General features: G+C 39.5%; 1 protein-coding gene across 3 annotated transcripts in view; it reads left to right on the top strand.

Moving 5' to 3' along the window:
* Positions 1–18,978, top strand: part of ZNF827 (zinc finger protein 827) — a 107,223-nt gene that overhangs the window by 20,698 nt on the left and 67,547 nt on the right. For all 3 annotated transcript variants that reach the window (XM_082052160.1, XM_082052162.1, XM_082052161.1), the window contains exons 2-3: positions 4,864–5,874; positions 10,610–10,782. In XM_082052160.1, coding sequence (XP_081908286.1) covers positions 4,864–5,874; positions 10,610–10,782 — 1,184 coding nt within the window. The remainder of the gene's footprint in view (positions 1–4,863; positions 5,875–10,609; positions 10,783–18,978) is intronic.

Genomic DNA, 18,978 nt, shown 5'->3' with positions numbered 1-18,978 from the left:
TTAATCCTAGCTCTTTCAGTAGTGTTTAGTGTAGAAAATACAGAGAATGGTTTATGATAGATGTTAGAGATGGAATAAGATAAGCTGTTGGGGCAACAAATTAGGAAGATGATCTGGGTGCCAAAGAGCCAACAAATGCAATTTTAACTTTATTTAGATTGACACAAACTTGAATGAACATATCTGAAATCCTTATATAGATTAAGATATTTGATATCAAGATAATAAAGATGAGGTTTGGCTTTCCTGTCCCTTTAAATACTGGTCCTGTATATTCCCAGATTTTTCTTGAAATGTAACTGCTGAAGTTAGGGCAATCTTACCTAATTTATCTCATCAGCGATTTTCCTGTGCACATTTTTTTTTTTTAAATGATTTGACTTCTACCTACTTCTACATTTAATTTTCATTCTGTAATCCCATAATTACAATTTCCATATGTTTCATATCACTGTAGCATATGGATTTGCAATGTTAATTCTGTATTGAAGTTCTTTACTCATTGCACTGAATGATTAAAGTGCAACTTTGTCCCTATTACCATGAAAATTCAGTCTCTTTGGAGTGGGTTCTTTAACTGTAGCCTCTTATCAGATAATCTCTGGTGATCCAAATGGAGTTCTTTCAATTATGTTTTCACATCCCATGTCTGTCGCTCAGTGCCATAACCTGGAGACTGTTCCTGTTTCCTTTTGCTACACAGGCTGTTTCTCGATCTAGCCTACTGCGTTCATATTTCTCCACTCCAAGTCCTGCAAAGTAGAACTGTGGATCATCTCAGACTTGCCAGTTTTGTGAATGGCATGTGTATATTATGTTTCATACAGTTAAAGTTTCCCGCATTTGAATTGGGTGACTCAGATATAAATCAACAAACATGTTTGTCTTTTTCAGTTTTCAGATAGAAGTAGTTTGGGCAAGTTAATATTTACATTTCAAGTCATATCAGGGTCAAATTCTAATCACTACTGTAAGTAAAAGGGCAGATGCTCACAAAGTGAAATAACATACTTTGGGATCAACAAGATTTTTCTCTCAAACTGATCTCTTGAAGAGGAAACAGAACTTTTCTGTGTTTGAAAACAAGCAGATGAGTGGGCGAGTGAGGGAAACTGGCGCTTCTTCAAACAGTGCTTCAGCACACATGTGTGGCTTTGCCAGAGATTGTTTGATATTGGGCTACATCACTGGCAGCGGCTGCCCAACAGTATTTTGGTGCCTTTTGCTGTCTCTGACAGGAGTGAGAAGTACTTGTGTGAGGCTCCGGGGTGCTGTGTGATGGGCTGTCCCGAAGCATGCAGGACCTCTGCCAGTGATAAATGGTTTGGGAAGCAGTTCTCTCTCCAGAACTGCCATGGAAACCAGGAAAGAGAAGTGTTGACAGGTCTTGACTCTTGAATCATGTTGAGAAGAGGCAATCTCATGAACGGTTACTCGGTAAAAGTTGGTGAGATTGCTAGCCAGCTCTTGTTCCAAATGAAGTTGGTGCAGATTTGCCCCTAACTCTGAAGTTACTTTTTCCTCCTTTGCAACTTCTGTGTGGTTTCTTAACCATTCTTAGCATTTCAGGTTGCAATAGAAATGAAACGCCAGTAGCTTAATGTCCATAAGTAATTCTGTAATAAAAACTACAGTATATTTATGGTGGAGAGAAGAAATTTAAATGTGGTATTACATTTCTATTCCTGGCTTTCAAGGACTTTTCACTGGAGCTCCTTAGCTGTGTTACAAGAGAAGGGAAAAATGTCTCATGCAGATCTTCTGCCACAGACCTGAAAAACAGCTGAAGTTTCTTGACAGACACATAGAAGTTGGCTCCTGTTTCAGGCAAAGCTGGTCTGGGTATCCCATGAAGTCTCTGAGTTCTGCGGGAGGGTTTTCTTTAATTTGAAATTGTAGGGGAGTTGGTGGATTGGGCTGATTTCTCCTGGAGTTCACAAGCTTGTTCAAACTCACAGACTGACAAGTCGATGTGAATTGAAAACCTTCCCTGAAGGCCATGAATGGCAACTTTGCTTAGAAATGAAATTGCCACTCTTCTAAATCAATTCACTGGTGTTTAAAAGAGGGCTTGACTGAGCTGATGATGAGACACTGATGCTGGCCTTTTCAGCATTAACCTTACAGCCTTAAAGTACAATGGGCTTGATACTGCAGCAACTGAAGGAATTACTGAGAAGAGGAAAATCAGAACTGTGTCAGCAGTTAGAGATCTGGTTTCTGGGTACAGAAGAAACTGCACTGGTGGAAAAAAAAAAACCAAACAGCTGGCTTTGGGGATAGAGATGCTGCGAGGAAATTTGCCCTTTGTTATGGAGACTGCTTGAAGATTTGGAAGTGCTTGAGTGGTTACAGGTAGATTAGCAACAGGAGGGGGAGCTCTCACCCAAAGAGGAGGGAAATTCTGGACTTGGTAGCAAACCTTTAAATGAAGAGTACTGCACTCCTGCTGCTCCCTGTCAATAAAACGTTGGTGTCTGCCTTTCATATAGGCAAGACCAACAGAGAACGTGTGTGTCTGGAGAAGGAAAGGCAATCCATGTCCTGCTCCTGTCCCTTCTGCTATCGCTACTTTATTGTTGTTTTTGTTCTAGGCATAGTGTAGTTGTGTTACTGTCAAGGAAAGCTGTGTTGCATCCCTGCTGTAGCAGATGTATTTCCTTTCCTCACCCCTTACCATCAACTTCAAATACCAGTGTCCTGTTCCTGAGATACTGTGAGTGTTCCCTGAGATGTCAGCTTTAGAGAAGAGGGATCGATAATGAAAATATATGCAGGACATTACTTTTATGGTTAGAGCAAAAATAGGTGCAGGAGAGAAGGAATAATTAATTTCTGGTGCAAGTAGGATGAACAACATTGAGAGTTTTGTAAAACAGTGCTATTTAGCTGGTATTTTAAAGGCTGGTTGCAACTAGGAAACAAATCAACGTTAAGAAATTGACGTACTTGGCAAGGAACAGAGAAGTTCAGGGGTTTAGTAAACTGGAGATTTCTGTAAACCAGAAACCCACTTCCTCTTTTAACCATTTACGCTTAAATATCTCTCAAACTGTAATTTTTGGATCTAGAACTTGTTTGCATCTGGGATGAGTGGATGGATATCTCATCTGACTACACCTAACTATACAGACATGCCTCAAGTTACTTTTTAGTGTTCACGGGGTGGAAAGGGAATACATTCAGTTCTCCTCTAACCAGCATAAGTGCTGGTTCAGCTGATTATGATCTATCTTTATTTGAATGTACATGTATTGGCCTTTATGCGCGTGTTATTGTTAACCTTGCCATGCCTGTGATGTTAAGTTGGATAATGTAAACATAATTTTAAGTAAGTACTTTGGGCTTTGCTCAGCTTTTCTTTGTTTTGAATAGGAAAGATGGTAGCCCTCCTCTGCTTAAATGACTAATCAAAGGTAATTAAGTGCTTTTATTGTGGGCTCTTAAAACACTGGTGAATTTTTTTACAAAGAGTTTTGAGAAAAAGGAACTTATTGTGAGACTATTCCTCATATTCTGTATGACATTAAAAAAACCCTTTCCTTTCAGAGTATATGTTGGTATCTATACACTTCTGATACAGCTGGCTGGATTTTCCCCCCTTAAATTAATTGGATCAAAGCAATAATATAAATCTAAGTTTTTCTTCATCAGCTTCTCTCCAAGTTTTGTAGTTTGCCAGAATTAAATAGGGAATCTGGGAATAATACATGATCATAGATACAGTACATATCATGCAGTATTATTTCCCACATGTCAGTGGAGGGTTATATTAAATCCCTTTGTTTTGCTGTAGTATGATTACAAAGATTCTTTTGTAGCTTGGGACATTGAGTCTAAAAGCAAGAAATGCGAGAGGTATCTGGCAAGAGAAGATAACATGAATTTAATTCTAGCAGTGCTATTGTTCTTGACTACGTTCTGATGGGCCAGCAAGATCTGCAAAATAAGTCTTGGTCATATTTGTGTGACTTTGAATACCTATCAGGAAGAAGAGCAATCCAGGATCACAGTGCTTTAAACGCTGCCAGTTAGGTCTCGGGAGGGACTAGATGTGTTGTAGTTAACAGAGAGGAGAAAATGTAACTAACTGCATTGAGACCAACAGGGTTTTTACTTTTTTTTTTCCTCCCCCCCCCTCCCCTCTCCCCCCTCCCACCAAGTTTTGGATGATCTTTAAAACTTTTACATGAATGAAGAGTGACAAGCAGGTAATGTCTATATAAGAAGAAAAAAACCCAAAGTTTAGTTTTGTGCATGTGATATATTCTTTTCCCAAATAGTTGGAGAGATGAGAGCTGTAGCTTGCCTTTGATGTGTTAGTCATTTCAGCTATTCAGGAATGAATTGTGTATTATCAGCACAAATTTATTTTAGATAGGGGTCACTGCAGGATTGGGCTGAGATTTAAAGTCACTGGAAGAAACTACTTTGAGCAGCTACACACCTGATCTGCTTTTGAAGGCTTGCCTATGCCAGCTGCACAGAGACACAAGTATCCAGTAATTTCTAGGCCTGTTAAATCCCTGCTTTATACCACAGAGTTCATAATATTTTACAGGACGTACAGACTATACTGATAATGAAGAATTTGCAATACATGAATATATTATGTATATTTGTATTGTTGCAGTTTTAGCTGTTCTAGTTATGCTGACTGAAGGATGACAGGCTTCAAAGAAACACTTATTTTCAAAAACCATTTTCCTGGTCAATCAATCCAGGCTGATGCCGAGTCCATGCACTTTAGGGGGATGTTAGGAGACTATTCAGGAGGGTCATGCAGAGGCCAGGCATACTTCATGCTAAGAAGCTATTTTACGCAGATTTGGGAATAATACTGTTGTTCTTGGTTCCACACAGATGGTACCAGACAGGAAGAAGTGGAAGGTGAACTCAGTGAAGAAGAACGCTGGTTTGGAAATTCTTCAGAAACTCCTTCAGAAGCATCATATGGAGAAGTCCAGGAGAACTTTAAGTTGTCTCTTGAGGACAGAATCCAAGAACAGTCCACTTCCCCAGATACTTCTTTGGGAAGTGCAACTCCTAGCAGCAACACAGCAGAGCTGGGAACCATTGAAAATGAGGCACTAAGAGACACATTACAGAGCAAAGAGCACCTTTCTCCTGATGTGTCATCTCTGTGTGAAGAAGAACCTCCTGGTCCAAATAAGCCACTGAGCAGTAATTTGAGGCGGCTGCTGGAGGCTGGCTCCCTCAAGCTGGATGCTGCTGTTACAGTCAATGGCAGAGTTGAGTCCCCTGTAAGTCTTGGCTCAAATCTCTCCTTCTCTCCACCTGCTCATCATGCCCAGCAGCTGAGTGTTCTTGCCAGAAAGCTTGCTGAGAAACAGGAACAAAGTGACCAATACAATGCAAGTAGTCACTTTATTTGGAATCAAGGTAAGTGGTTGCCAAACTCAACCACCACCTGTGGTTTGTCCCCTGATTCAGCTATCCTGAAACTGAAAGCTGCAGCCAACGCTGTTCTGCAGGACAAATCACTTTCAAGGACTGAAGACACTGTAAGATTTGAATCCTTTTCCTCACCGTTTAGTTCTCAGTCAGCCAGCTCCACGTTAGCAGCTTTATCTAAGAAAGTAAGTGAAAGAAGCATGACTCCTGGGCAGGAGCACCCGCCTCCAGCTAGTTCTTTCCTTTCTCTGGCTTCTATGACCTCTTCAGCTGCCCTTCTCAAGGAGGTTGCTGCAAGGGCTGCAGGCACTTTGTTGGCTGAGAAGAAGAAATCACTGGTTGCTGAGGATCCCCTGCAGCTTTCAGAGATGAAGCAAGAGAAAGCAACTCCACCACAGTCTTTGGAATTATTGTTACTGCCAGTCCCTAAGGGAAGAGCATCCAAACCCACTAATACAGGTATGGATACAGTTTGAGCCACTAAGGAGAATGTATTTGTTTTGCTATAGGCTTATATAACACCTCTTCGGGGGGTCTGGACTTGCTTTGGTTCCCTGTATTATGAAAATAAGAAATAGGTACTTTAGGTAAATGACAGAAGAGCTTTTTAAAATGCCACTTGAAGGCCAAACTGTCACAAAGGTTTCCATATTTGAAAGATATGAGTGTACAGTTCAGTACACTTTTTTTTTTTTTTTAATTCCTTACAATGGTATTTCCCCCTCTCAACAAATTCAGAATAAGTCCACAAAAAATATTTAATGGAGAAGATCAAATAATCTCTGTTAGGGAGCTCATGGTATCAGTGAGCATGTACAAAACTAGTGCTTTTGAAATACTGGACAAGGGAGAATTCTCCCTCCTGCTGTCTCTGTCACAAATGGACTTTTGTATAATCCTTACTAACCTGTCCTAATTTACCAGAGTATATTATTATGTTGCCACTTTTCATTAAAATTTTTTGCAGCAGCATGAACAAATTTCATGTTTGGTCTTTTACAATCCTTTGTCATTTTCCAAAAAAGCAAACTGCATTTCTCTAATTTGCTCAACAAGAACCATTTTACACTTCCCTCCACTAGTTCTAGCTGTCAGCAGTCAGGGAATCAGGCTTACAGGGAATGAGAAGAAACAGTCTTGTTAACAAAAGCTTTCAAGAACTGGTAAGCCATGCAGGGAAATTTAAGTGATCTATCTTCAAAATTAGGAAAACTAAGATTTCTTTCATCTCTTTCTGTAAGAAGTTCACATCACAGGTTCGTATTTCTGGTAGAACATACAGGCTTCAGGTTTTGGTGTTGTCCCTGCAGTGATGCTCTGCTACAGAAGGGAAGGAAGCATGTCAGGTATCTTCACGAGATGTACAATTGCTCAAGTGGTTCAGAATATTGGAGGTTTATCAGGCTGAGTTTTATCATGTTTACTCGCTTGACTGTACAGGTGGAGCAAACTGGTGGACAGACATGAAGCCTGACATGGACACTGTATAATTGCACTGCCATCTTTCCAACCTAGCCTTTTTGTTTAGGGATATGATGAGGTCTGATCTGTCCCTGCGTGACTCTTAAAAACTCACAGTGTAGAAGCTATTGCATGGATGGCAGTGCTCATTCCTCCCTTGGAGGAAGAGCAGGCGGGATGCGATGAGGTGCAGCCAGTACCAGTTTTTTCCTCTGAGTTAACATGTGTTCTACAAATGCTTTGCTGGTGTGTTTTGCCAAGGCAATTAAAGTGGCAAACTATTTTTGGCATGGGTCTGGCCTAAGGTTTTCATGAGCTTAGATTAAGTTCTTTTTGGAGTAACATAAGCTAAACCAAAAAAAGGTCCTTTTGTGTGGTAATAGGAATACCCACACTGGCTACACCAGTGTGACTGTGGGCGTGAATTTAACATTACTTTCCCCGTGAAGACTGGCCTTCATAAAAGGCAGTCAGCTATGCATAGAAAAGGAGGAAGGTTAAAATGTATTTGAAGTTATTATTTTATTCCCTGCTGAAGAAAAAGCTGCTGACATCATAAATTTCTACTGGGGAAAAGTAAATGGTTGTAGTAAAATCCAGATTCTGTGTTTGACCAACAAACTACAGGATTTGTCTGTGCAGCTTATACTAGGGGAGTGCTCTGTGCAAGTGTGCTGGTAGGACCAGCACTTAATAAACTAGCTGGGATGCAGCAAATTCCTAGTAACTATTCTCTTTGTGGAAGGCCAAAGCATACTGCTGCTAAAAGATGACAAATGGGGGCTGACTGCCTCAGGTCCTTGGTAACCAAGGAATAACTACTCACTTTTTATAATATATGGGACTAGTATCCCAAGAGGAAGGGTGTTCCCTTTCAGTTCATATGCACTGGGCCAATGCCAGTTGGCATCCAAGCAAACTTTATAGTGTAATGTTCATTACAGAAGTTCTCTAAGTCCCTTTTCTGATATGCTATTAAGGTTTTCTTTTCTAAATAATTAACTGACTGAAAATAAAAAGCAAGCTGTTGGTTAGCATATATGGATGTTGATTATGGAAAGCGAGACTCCTGGATTCCTTCAAACATGGAGGAATGCAGCTTGCAAAAAGAGGTCACTGTTTAGTGACTTTTGATTGAAGACTTCACTTCTGTAGAAGTTGAGTAGGGCAGTTGAGCATGTGTTTATGCCATGATAATAAATATCACACATTCCTGATTCCTTTTGCACCTACAATCTTATGGCACTAAAAGCAGAAAACAGTATTTCATTTTATAATATTTTATCATTTTGTGTGTGTCTGATCGCTCCTTGAGCCATGGGGTTTTTGTCTTGTTCCCTGAGAGGGACCTCTTTTCCCAGTAGGCCTAGCTTGAGAGGTATTTTTTTCCCCTCATACTTGAACATTTATGGCACTGGTGAGTTTGCTTTGTTGTTATGAATCTTATTCACTTACCCACTAATTTCAACTATCCTCAGTTATGAGATCAATATTCAATGAGATTAATTAGGTGTCTACAAGTAAGGAACAGTAAAGATGGAGGCTCTTTAAAGAGAAATATGTTAATAACCATGTTGAGCCATTTGCTCAGAATTATCTCAGGCAAGAAGCTGGAGCCATAGCTTATCAGAGCATAGTCACCTCTGAAATGGCATGTCAGGTTTTCATTACTTGCATAGGTTATTGTGAAGTGGTACAGAGAAGACTAACTTCTCTATGAATTTGTAAATATTGCCAATTTTATAAAATGCTCTTGTGTTTGGGATGAAATTTAAAAGGAAGCCTGGAATCTCTGTTAATGTTTTGATGTTGTTATTGAAAGAGTGTGGGTGGCACACCCTAATTTACTGGCTAAATGCATGTTTGGTGTCACTTTTTGCCTGCAATGCTTGCAGTTTTGTTCCTGAAGTTTTTTGGGAAGCACTCACTGATTCTCTCCATACTGGAGTCACTCTTTCCAATTAATTGACACTGTGTGACATAAAATAAACATCAATAGAGATGAAGGAAAGCTGAAGCCTTTTTTTTTTTTTAATGCTGGGGTTCGTATAGTAAAGAGCTAACATGTTTCAGCTTTGGAGAGCACTGACGTAATTCCTGCGTACCATTAATTGCCATTGTTATTGGTGAAGTCACGTGCATTCAGCCCAGTTCTTTGCGTATTTTGTAATGTGCTAAATTACTATTGATCCATCTTGTTTGCAGATTTATTTTTAATTGGGTGGAAAACTGGTAATAGCTTGTAACACATGTATTTTCTGGATCCTTTGTGATGATAACCAGAGACGGGAGAAAAGATGTGACTGAAGGAAAAGAAGTGATAGGTAAAAATGCTGCCAACATATTTTTATTGTGGGTTGTCTTTCTTCTGCCTTTTGTGAAGAAGTAAGTAAAGGTATTTGAAAACTGAAACGTATGCAATTATAGGATCGGTTTTGGCTCACTCTTTAGAGATGCAGAGCAGGCAACAATTTGATAGTATGTTGAGCATGACAGAATATTTCACAAGGAGAATTTCTGAACTTGCAGAAGTTCATGCTTTGATAGCGTGTCCTTTTTTGTACTTACATAATGACTGTCTAATCAGTTGAATTACAGTGGTTTTGTTTCATACCTTATAGCAGGAATTATATTTTAGGATATAACAAATCTTCCTGGATGTTTTTATCACCTAGTTCTGATGTTTACTATATCTTTATCAGAAGGAAATAACTGATAATAATAAGATTAAATATTCTGAGAGAAACTCCAAACGGCAGGATGCACATTGCTGAGCTCTGGGTATTTGAAAATAGTCTGTCTTTTACAGTGAGGAAAAAACCTTCAAATTCCATGGTAGTAGTAGGCCTTTCTTTATACTGAGCAGATGAAATCATGGTGAGAAGATGAATTTGTGATTAGTCGTGTAAAGTCAGCAGCAAGGAATTTCTCTTTCCTTCAACCTTGAGATGGCTCCACACCTGATAGACTAACCATATTTGCTTGATAAATGCCACCAAAGCCTTATCTTATCTTAGGTGAATTGGCCACTAAAACACAGTGCAAACATGTAGTAAGCGAGTAGATTTAAAGCACTGGCAACTAGAGAAGCAGAAGAAAACCCACAACCTGAGATCCCTGATGGCTGAAGTTGTGGCAGCTTCTGCTTGAGCTGTAACTAAACACTTTCAACAGCAGGGATTCTGAAGTCATTCACTTCTGGAGTTAAATATGTATATCTGATATGCAATACCAGCATGCTTTTCAGTTAAGTTGTGGATTGTTCTCTGCTTTATATCCTGCTCCCCTGCTGGCTAACCATCAGATACAGGATACTGGATCAGTTTTTAAGTTAAGCATATTTTCCATACCCTACTACAACCAACCTTTGATAGGAAATGAAACTGCAAAGTGATGATTATGAGAGACATCATCTCAGTTGAGTTAAATTATAAGGAACATTAGGACTAGGTGAAATAGAGTAGCATCCTCTGCTGCTTAGCCAAGGGATGTTTGGGACATTAACCTTTATAAATTATGACCTTTCTTAGAGGGAGAATAACTAGATTAAGAGGAAATGGGATTGCAGGGGGAGGAGCTGAAATTTGTGGTACATGCTGTTGTTTAACTGATGTGTCTCTTTGCAGATGAAATTCTAGCATTGAAAAATGGTATCTTGAGTATGTTTACAAGGGGAAAGTATTCGACAAGTGGCTGTAAAGGATCCTCTCTTTTTCTTCCCCCTTCTGCTAAGCCTCAGAAGAAGAAGGAGGAAAGCCTTTCCAGTGTCCCATCTGTGGCTTGGTTATCAAGAGGAAGAGTTACTGGAAACGGCACATGGTGATTCATACAGGTTTGAAAAGTCATCAGTGTCCTCTCTGTCCATTTCGCTGTGCACGCAAGGACAATCTCAAATCACACATGAAGGTAAGGGGAATGTTTACTGACAATCAAAATACTTGAATCATCAATTGAAAAATTATAGTATAACAAATATATTTCATTTGCATTTGCAAGAACAAAATTTCCCTAGTTGTACTACTAACGATGCCTTTATTTAAATAAAAAGAGAAAGGAGGAACTTTTTTTCATTTGATTGCCTTTCCATTTTGTGGAATGTGGAAACTGTCTTGGGTTATGTCAACCGGGTGCAGCACAAGCTGTCTTTGATGGACTTGGTTCTGGACCTGGAACCACCAAAAGCAGGGATATTAGCTGAGATATGACACCGTGCAAACACAGCAGTGCTACTTTTCTGGGTGCCAACCAGTATATGTGCCATTGCATCACATGAAGCCAGCATGCCAACTTGGCCAGCACTAGCAGGGGATCGGCCTGATACTTTTATATTGAGAGACCTGCAGTTTTACATTCTATTTTCGCTGTAAAATTTAACTGTGGGCACTTCAGGAGTGAAGCATCCAAAACAAAACGAATGACAGATTATACTGTAATGTTTTGTTTTCAAATGTATTAAGTAAGTTTCAACTGTGCTTTTAACTCAGCCTAAATTTTAGGCTCAAACTGAAGATAAGCTTTTGAAGGAAGCAACATCTGTTTTGATATGGAAAAAAATATAACATGTAAAGAAGCTCTCTGTCCATTTAGCTGAAGTGCTACACAGTGCCTGGTCTTACAAGCTGTAGAACATGCTTAGTGAAGTAAAAATGGTACTTGTCCCATTAGCCCATGGATGAAGAAGCTAAAGTGCTAGAGGTTTTCTTTGTTCATGCAGTTGAGTTATTATAATAACAGTGAAATGTTTTATTATTGTTAGTGTTTTGTCTGTTTTGGACAAATGTGTGTGTAAAAGAGTACTAGACTGGTGTGGAGGGGGACAGAAATGCTATTCAGCTTTTTATATGGTATTGGGATCACTGGACAGGAATCTAACCTTGCTTATACCTGAGTAAGTATTCACTGCAGTGTAAATTATTCAAATGATGTCAATGATCAAAACAGCAGATCTTGCTTGTTTCAGGTCCTTGCTAGGTCTGAAATCATCTCCCTAAAGCCTGAAGGCTCGTCCCTTAACTCTCCTGCTGTGGATCAATGCACTATTCCCAGGCATCCTTGGTGTATCATGCTAAGCCTTATCATTTACAAGTAGGTTTGATGTTTGTGGCTCTTTGCTTTAGGACTTGGTGTTCCATGTTGACTAGATCACTCGGGTGGCCATCCTGAGTAGAAGACGGGTACTAAAAATGGGAACACAGTATGATAAGAAAGAGTTTTTGTTTTCAGTTGCTGACAGCCTGCACAAAACATACATCACCTAAGAGCTTGCTATTGCCTGGCAGGGGCTTGTTGTCATCCCCTGCTTTGTAAAGGGCATTCCTATTATTCCCTGCAGAAATTCTTGTTCTCTGTTTTTTTTGCATGTTGAGGGCTTATCCTTTCCTTTTTGGCATGGTGATTTCCATAAGTGGTCACAGGTAGATGTTGGAGAAAATTAGGGACTCTTTCACCATTTCTGTGGGCTATCAAATTGATGGCAATCTGACGCCCTCTGCTATTTTCTGCTACCCACCTAACACAAACCCCTTTTTTAGATGAGCCCATGTCATCTTAAAAGATCCCTTGTACAGCCATGTAATATATACCATTAATTATTTGGTAATATAGTAATTATTACTAAATAATGCTCAGTTAGATGTCATTGAGGTCAGAGTCAGGCCCAGAGCTGCTTGACACAAGGAAAGAGATTACAGCCTCCTTTAGCAGCACTACGGAGATAAGATCTGAAGTCTCTTCAGTCAACGCAGACCAATCGTGCAAGTCATGATGGACTCAACAGTCTTTGCTGGTAAAACTGCTTCCTGTTTAAGAGAAGGCAATTGTCCTGTAAAACTAGATGGCCTGTGTTTGGTCGTCTGTCCTTGTTGTAGTCTTATGGATAGATGTAAAGAATCACAAGTACAAGAATCTGAAAGATAATATTTTAGCTTAATTTCAGTGGGTTTCATACACTTTTCTCAGCTGAGTAGGCCATTTGTAAAAATAGTTTCTACCACATGAAAATTGAGGCAGGTGAATAAGGTAGGGGCATGTTAGTCATGTTCAACAGTGTCAGACATAATTTGAGTTCCCTTTGGTGAAAGTATAGATTGATCACAAGATTAAAAATAAAAAATATCAGATTTCTTTTCTCATTATAAAAAATTGCTGCTTTTAAATTTGTCCATAAATGAGTTTATAGTAACTGACACATATATAAGCCAACAGATTTTAAAATGGAATGAATATGCATCAGAAATGGTACAGCACAGCTGGCAGCTACTTAAGATGCAGCATTCTGGTTATGGTGGACGGATGTTTCAGTTCTCTTCATTGTCCTAGGATCCTTTGGGAGGTACCTGGCCTTATCTCCTTCCTGGCAGGCAACCACCAAGGTAGAGCTGCCTTGAGCTCTCCACCTGAATCTCTCTCCCCATGAATCAATTGCGGGTATAGGTGAAGATACATTTTTCAAAATCAAAAATCTGCTCAAAATTAGGGTATTAAGCTCATGTTTGTTGTTAATTATAAACAATTTTTTATTCTAGGATGCTATCACAAGCCAAGCTTTTTTCCTTTATGCCGCTTTTTGGTTTTCAGGTTTTATGTTTTATTGATTAGGATGACAGGCAAAATCTGTTGAGGTGTTTTCTCCAGCTGCAGTCCTCAAAATCTATTAGTGTTGTCTTTTTTTTCCCCCTAGGCAGCATAACCCTGAGCTGAAGCACCTTCTTTTTCTCCAGGTTCTTGTAGGCATTTTCCATTGAAACTGGTCATTTAGAGGTTTAATTTCCACGAATGGTTTGTGTGCGTGTCCATACAGGCCTTCCTTATTATGTGTATCTTTAGGTTAACAAATAGTAACTATATAATATAAATACTGTGTAATTTTATGGTAATTATAACATGTAAGACTGATTAGCCCAGAATACAACATTGCCAACATTTTTGGTGTCTTGTCCCCTGCTATAGAATGTCCTAATAGAGAGCTGGATTGATTTCAGCCCTGACCATATTCAGATCTATGTGTGCTACCTACGGTGTTGATGAAACGTTCCTCCAGTAAGGGCACTCCGCCAGGACCAACACACAACTGGAGGCAAGGAAGTGAAAAGCAAGAAGGGAAGCAGAAGGAAAGTTTCCACACAGGCACAGAATGAACAAGAGAGGCTGAAGAGACTGCCTTTTAAGGCACACAGCATTATCTTTAATTGTTATATGGTATTTAGATTCCACAGTAATAGGCACCTTAGTAATAGGCAATCCTAAAAGAGACACAATACTGAATTTTATTAGTCTGTTTTGGAGACAAATTGTAGGATATGCATAACCATAAGTTTTTGCCCTTATTCCCAGGAATAGCATCTTAGGACTTGACTCTGGTATCGTGGTGTGGTTTCCAGGGGTGCTGAGGACACTGAAAATGAAACTGGACTAAATTAATGGGTAACCGAGAGAGGTGTCTTGTCCAAGCAGGCAGAAAGGGCTGTGCTTGAGTCTTTTTCTCTGCTTATCTGAACATATATTCAGTTGGAATATGTTGTTTTCTTCTTGAGAAGAAAGAGTATCTTGCAGAAAGCAACAGAAAGAGGTGGTGTAATTCAGCAAGATGTTTTCAGGCTTTTCTGTTTTTCCTGGTAGGGAAGTAGAGATTAAATTTACCTCAGAGCAATGCCACAAGCATCAGTCAGATTTTGGCCAATGATCTTTGGATCATGCACGTATCTTCCTAAGCAATTGGTGGATGGATAGGCTGTGAGATCATACAAATATGTTCCAAGAAAGCAACAGGATATTAGGCTGAGCGCTGGGAAGGGGGAATGAGGAAGAGGAGCATATGGCCAAAAATAATATCTATAAATGTTCCTTGTGCTGCTATATAGACATAAGGCAGAAATGAGTAAGCCAGGTCTTCTAGCAGTGAAAAAGAAGTTTGGCATTGTGGACACGTGCTGAGGCGTGATGGATGGCAGAAAATGAGGGAAGGTTACGCTTAACAGAAAAGAGATGCAGTGGCAGGCAGGTCATGTGATGCTCAACCATGGGATCTTCATGCTTCTGTTCCTCATGCAGAGGGACCATGTAGTGAGAGCTCAGATGAATATTCCTATGTAATATGAAGAGAGTTATAATCAGCCTTCTGATTAGGGAGAAGCTATTCATTACATGATAGCAGGAATAAGGAAGGGCCGTGAAGAATGTAGCCAGGTGCTCACTGCCCCTCAGTGATTTGCTTTTCCCTCTTTCTTCCTTCGGTAAGGTCAGAAAACTGAATAAGCATTCCTAGTACATTTTGTTGAAGTACAGGACAGGTTATTTTACACCATCTTCAGCTTATTGGGAGAAGGAGGCTGGTTGTGTTTTATGGGAGGGTTTTTTGTTTAGTTTGGTTTAAGCTAACCTTAAAGAGCCCTGGGAGGCACATATGGTTCCATTACCTCACCTCAGCCGAGGAGAGGGAATGCAAACTTGCACAGCTTTTCAACAAGTGAAATCTGTGCCTTGAGTCTCAGATACATACCACAAGTGACTTCAAATATCTGTCTTTTAATCTTGTCACTTTTCATGTATGAGACAGGAAATACATTGAAATCTTAAATCTTAAAAAAAAAGGAGAAGAAGAAATTTTTCTTGGAACACCTAGTCCAGTCCAGCCCTGCAGAGAAGCTTTTTTTGTTTACTTTCAAGCAAAGCGAGGAAATAGTTGCAAAAAGAAAATACTATATAAATAATGTATGTGTCCTGAGGGGAAGCATCATATCAAATCTAGTGCCATAGCACTAAACTTTTGCAAGTGCAATATTTTTAAAAATGAGGGAACTTATCAGAAAAGAGCATGAAATGAAAAGGCAGAGGGCACATGATAGATGCAAAATAGAGACCTCTCAAGTGTATTCAAATGCAGTCACAGAAAAAGGCATTTTACTAAAGGATGTTTTTTTAAAAAAACAACCAAACAACAAAGAAAACCAAACACACACACACACACACACACACACACACACACACACAAAACTCCCCAACCAACAAAACCCAGAAAAATGAGTGATTAAGCAGGTATGGCTAAATGACTGGGTCATAGTTGTTGTTGGTTGTAGTAGCTGCTTAAAAAGATGCCGCTCATTAAAATGTTACTCCACTTGAAAGTTGGTGAGAAAAATAAAACTTATAGTAGGCAAAGCAAAAGCGATAATCAGGTCCCAGAAAGTAAGTAAAGACTGAGTAGGCAGAAGCAAATAGAACAATGAATGGATTCAGCACCCCAACCCCCTTATGTTCTGAGTTTGTTTAGGGATGTAGGTTCTCAAAAGAAACATTTCCTTTTACTCTGCATGTTTACAAAATAATAACCAAAAATATCCTGAGTCTCTCAAAAGAAAGTTGAATACCAGTCCTTCTCATCCTGTGCCTCATAACTAGAAGAGGAAAGTCTGTGTGAAGTACTAATCCAACTTATAGAAAGGGTAAAAGGTCTACCTCACCAGTACTACAAAATTGCAGGATGTGCCTATGTCAGTTTCCCTCACCCCTACTCCCCATTGTACCCTCTTAGGTGGGATCATGTGTATTTCTAACTGTGATACATTTATATGGACCAGTTGTACTTCCAAACTGGCTGGTAAATCAACAGGGATGTTGCTTTGAAGTATTAAAACATTATTAAAGAAACTGTTCATGATAGAAGAAATGTTAGTATGTCAACAAAAAATGTAACGGAAAAAAATACAATTATATGAATGATGTGATATGACAGGGACACGTGGTTTCTGTAAAAGAAAATTGTGTGTTCTTCTACTAAGATGTTTTGAGCATGTCAGGAAAATCATGGACTTCACAATCAGTTGAAATTTATTTGGTCTTTAAAAAAGCCTTTGGCAAAGCTTCTCACTGAGAAGCTGCCAAATAAATTAAGCAATGTGATGTACTATGGCAAATTAGAAATTCACCAAGAGACAGTAAAACAAAGGGTAGGAAGGAATTAACAATTTTAAGCATGACAAAAGGCTATAACAGAGGGGTGTTCCGTTACAAAGAGTGCAATTGTGCATATTTTAGCAATTGTGATCTGCACAAAATGATGAGCGTGGGTAAGAGAATTGTAGGCGATACAACCTCTTCTATGCGTGAATCAAGATTAGAAAAGGCAAAGCTTGAAAGGGAATAAAAAGAGGCTGGCTGACAGATAACTTCATTTACCCCCTTGTTTATTGTTGACAAATACAAAGTACTGCACCTTGGAAATGAGTCTAATCATGCACCTGGCTGTCTGATATAGTGAACTATAACTACTGAGGGAAAATATCTGGGTGTCGTCATAAATAGTTCAGTAAAAACCTTTTCTTGGCATGTGCAGCAGTGGTTAAAAAGTACATTAGCTATTTGAATGTCTGTAGAATAAAATGGAAATAACACTAAAAATATTACAATGCTGTTGTTAACATATGGTATGCTGCCACTTACAATATTCACTTCTGGTCACTGTGCATCAAAAAGATGTATCAGAAATAGGAGGGATTTTGAAAGCTGGCAATGAAAGTGATTAGTGGGACGGCAAGAACTCCTTTTGAAGTAAGAAGCTGAAAAGAATGAGACTGCCAGGTATAAAAGAGGTGTAATCAAAATAATCCATGTGATAGAGAAGATAAATTGAGTGGCCTCTTTTTTTTTTGTTTCTTGTAATGTGAGAATGAGAAGGTAGCAAGAGAAACTAAAAGAAACAAATGGGAAAGAAAAAAAAAAAAAAGATAATTTGTACCAAAGTCCTCAGGCTAGGCCTAAAGTTTGTAAGGAGTTTATACTCCTATTGAAAATTATTCCATACATGATAGCAAGCACACACTGGAAAAGATGTAGAACCACAAAATGTCATCTGCAACTGGGAAGACTGGGGGGGTTAAAATAAAGATGATACAAGTACTTTGCACAGTCAGGGAGAATATCCACAGTTAAATGAAATAAACTCGTAAAGTAGAAGTCCTTAAATATTTCTGACATAAGTCAAGCAGTAGTTCTATGGGATTCTGAAAGAACCATTCTTTGTGAGCAGGTTGTGTACTGTGGTTGCAGCGTAATTCAGAGAGATCCAAATCTGGCAGCAGCCGAGCTCGGGGACTTTGGAGCAAACCTGTCAGCTGCCCTCTTGTCTCCTCCTGCCTGTGGTTGGCGCAGCAACAGCCTGGTTGGGTCTGAAGAGGACATCTGATGGTTTAGGGAGCGTTAGCACAGAGTAAGAGCCGTTCCCTGTCTCCAGGAGGGAGCAGGCAGCTTTTTGGACTGTAACTCTGTGTGACCTGGATCTCCCCTGTGGCTCTCTGTGTAGCTCTACAGGGTTTCTTGTTTCTTATTCTGCAGCAAGTAGTTGCTTCCATGTCTTTTCCCTCTGAATAACTCAGAATGGCAATTCTTTGCTCTTTTAGCTGCTGTCAAATGAGAAAATAAGGGATATTTTTTCCTTTAAAGGGATTTTAATGCTCAGCTTCTGCTTCTAACAGTGTTCAAATTTTTAAATAAATATGGTTATTTGTTTTTGAGAATTAAACAGAATTTAAAATCTTATGTTTGGACTGGACCCAGAACATTGGGGGCTAAATATTGGGCTTGATGTTGTTTCATGTGGGGTTTTTTGTAGATCTAAAATTCTTCCTTTCAAAACTCTAAATATTTGGGTTTGAATTCTGCCATTCTTTAGCTGCCAGATAGAAACATAGTTTGTTTTATGAGAAGATGCTCCGTTGCCTTTGGGCAGGAGAAAAATCCAAATTGGATTAATCAGTCCTCCCTATTCTCATCCATTCTCGAAAGATATTGCAGGGGTGGCATGCCATACTCATGGGAAGAGAAGGTGGGCTCCCACACAGACTGCACCACCTGACTGTCGCAGTGACAGCCTTTCTAAGACATTGTATTGATGGCTGAGATAAGGGACCTCTAGAAGAAGTGGTTAAATATGTAGGCAGGGAAATGTTGATTGAAGGGGATCCTGGAGAGAAACCCAAGCGCACAGAATCTCAGTGGGTGTAAGAGATAAAGTTGCCATGGTGAGAGTTCTTGCTACTGTTGGTACATCCCAGCGCTCTTCACGAAGAGCTCACAGGCCATCCTGTTTCCAGTAGTGTAGACAGGCAA

The sequence above is a fragment of the Streptopelia decaocto genome (genome assembly GCF_964273445.1).
Source record: "Streptopelia decaocto genome assembly, chromosome: 4".
NCBI lineage: Eukaryota > Metazoa > Chordata > Aves > Columbiformes > Columbidae > Streptopelia > Streptopelia decaocto.
The sequence above is the reverse complement of the archived record's forward strand: the minus strand, read 5'-3'. Positions and strand labels throughout refer to the sequence as shown.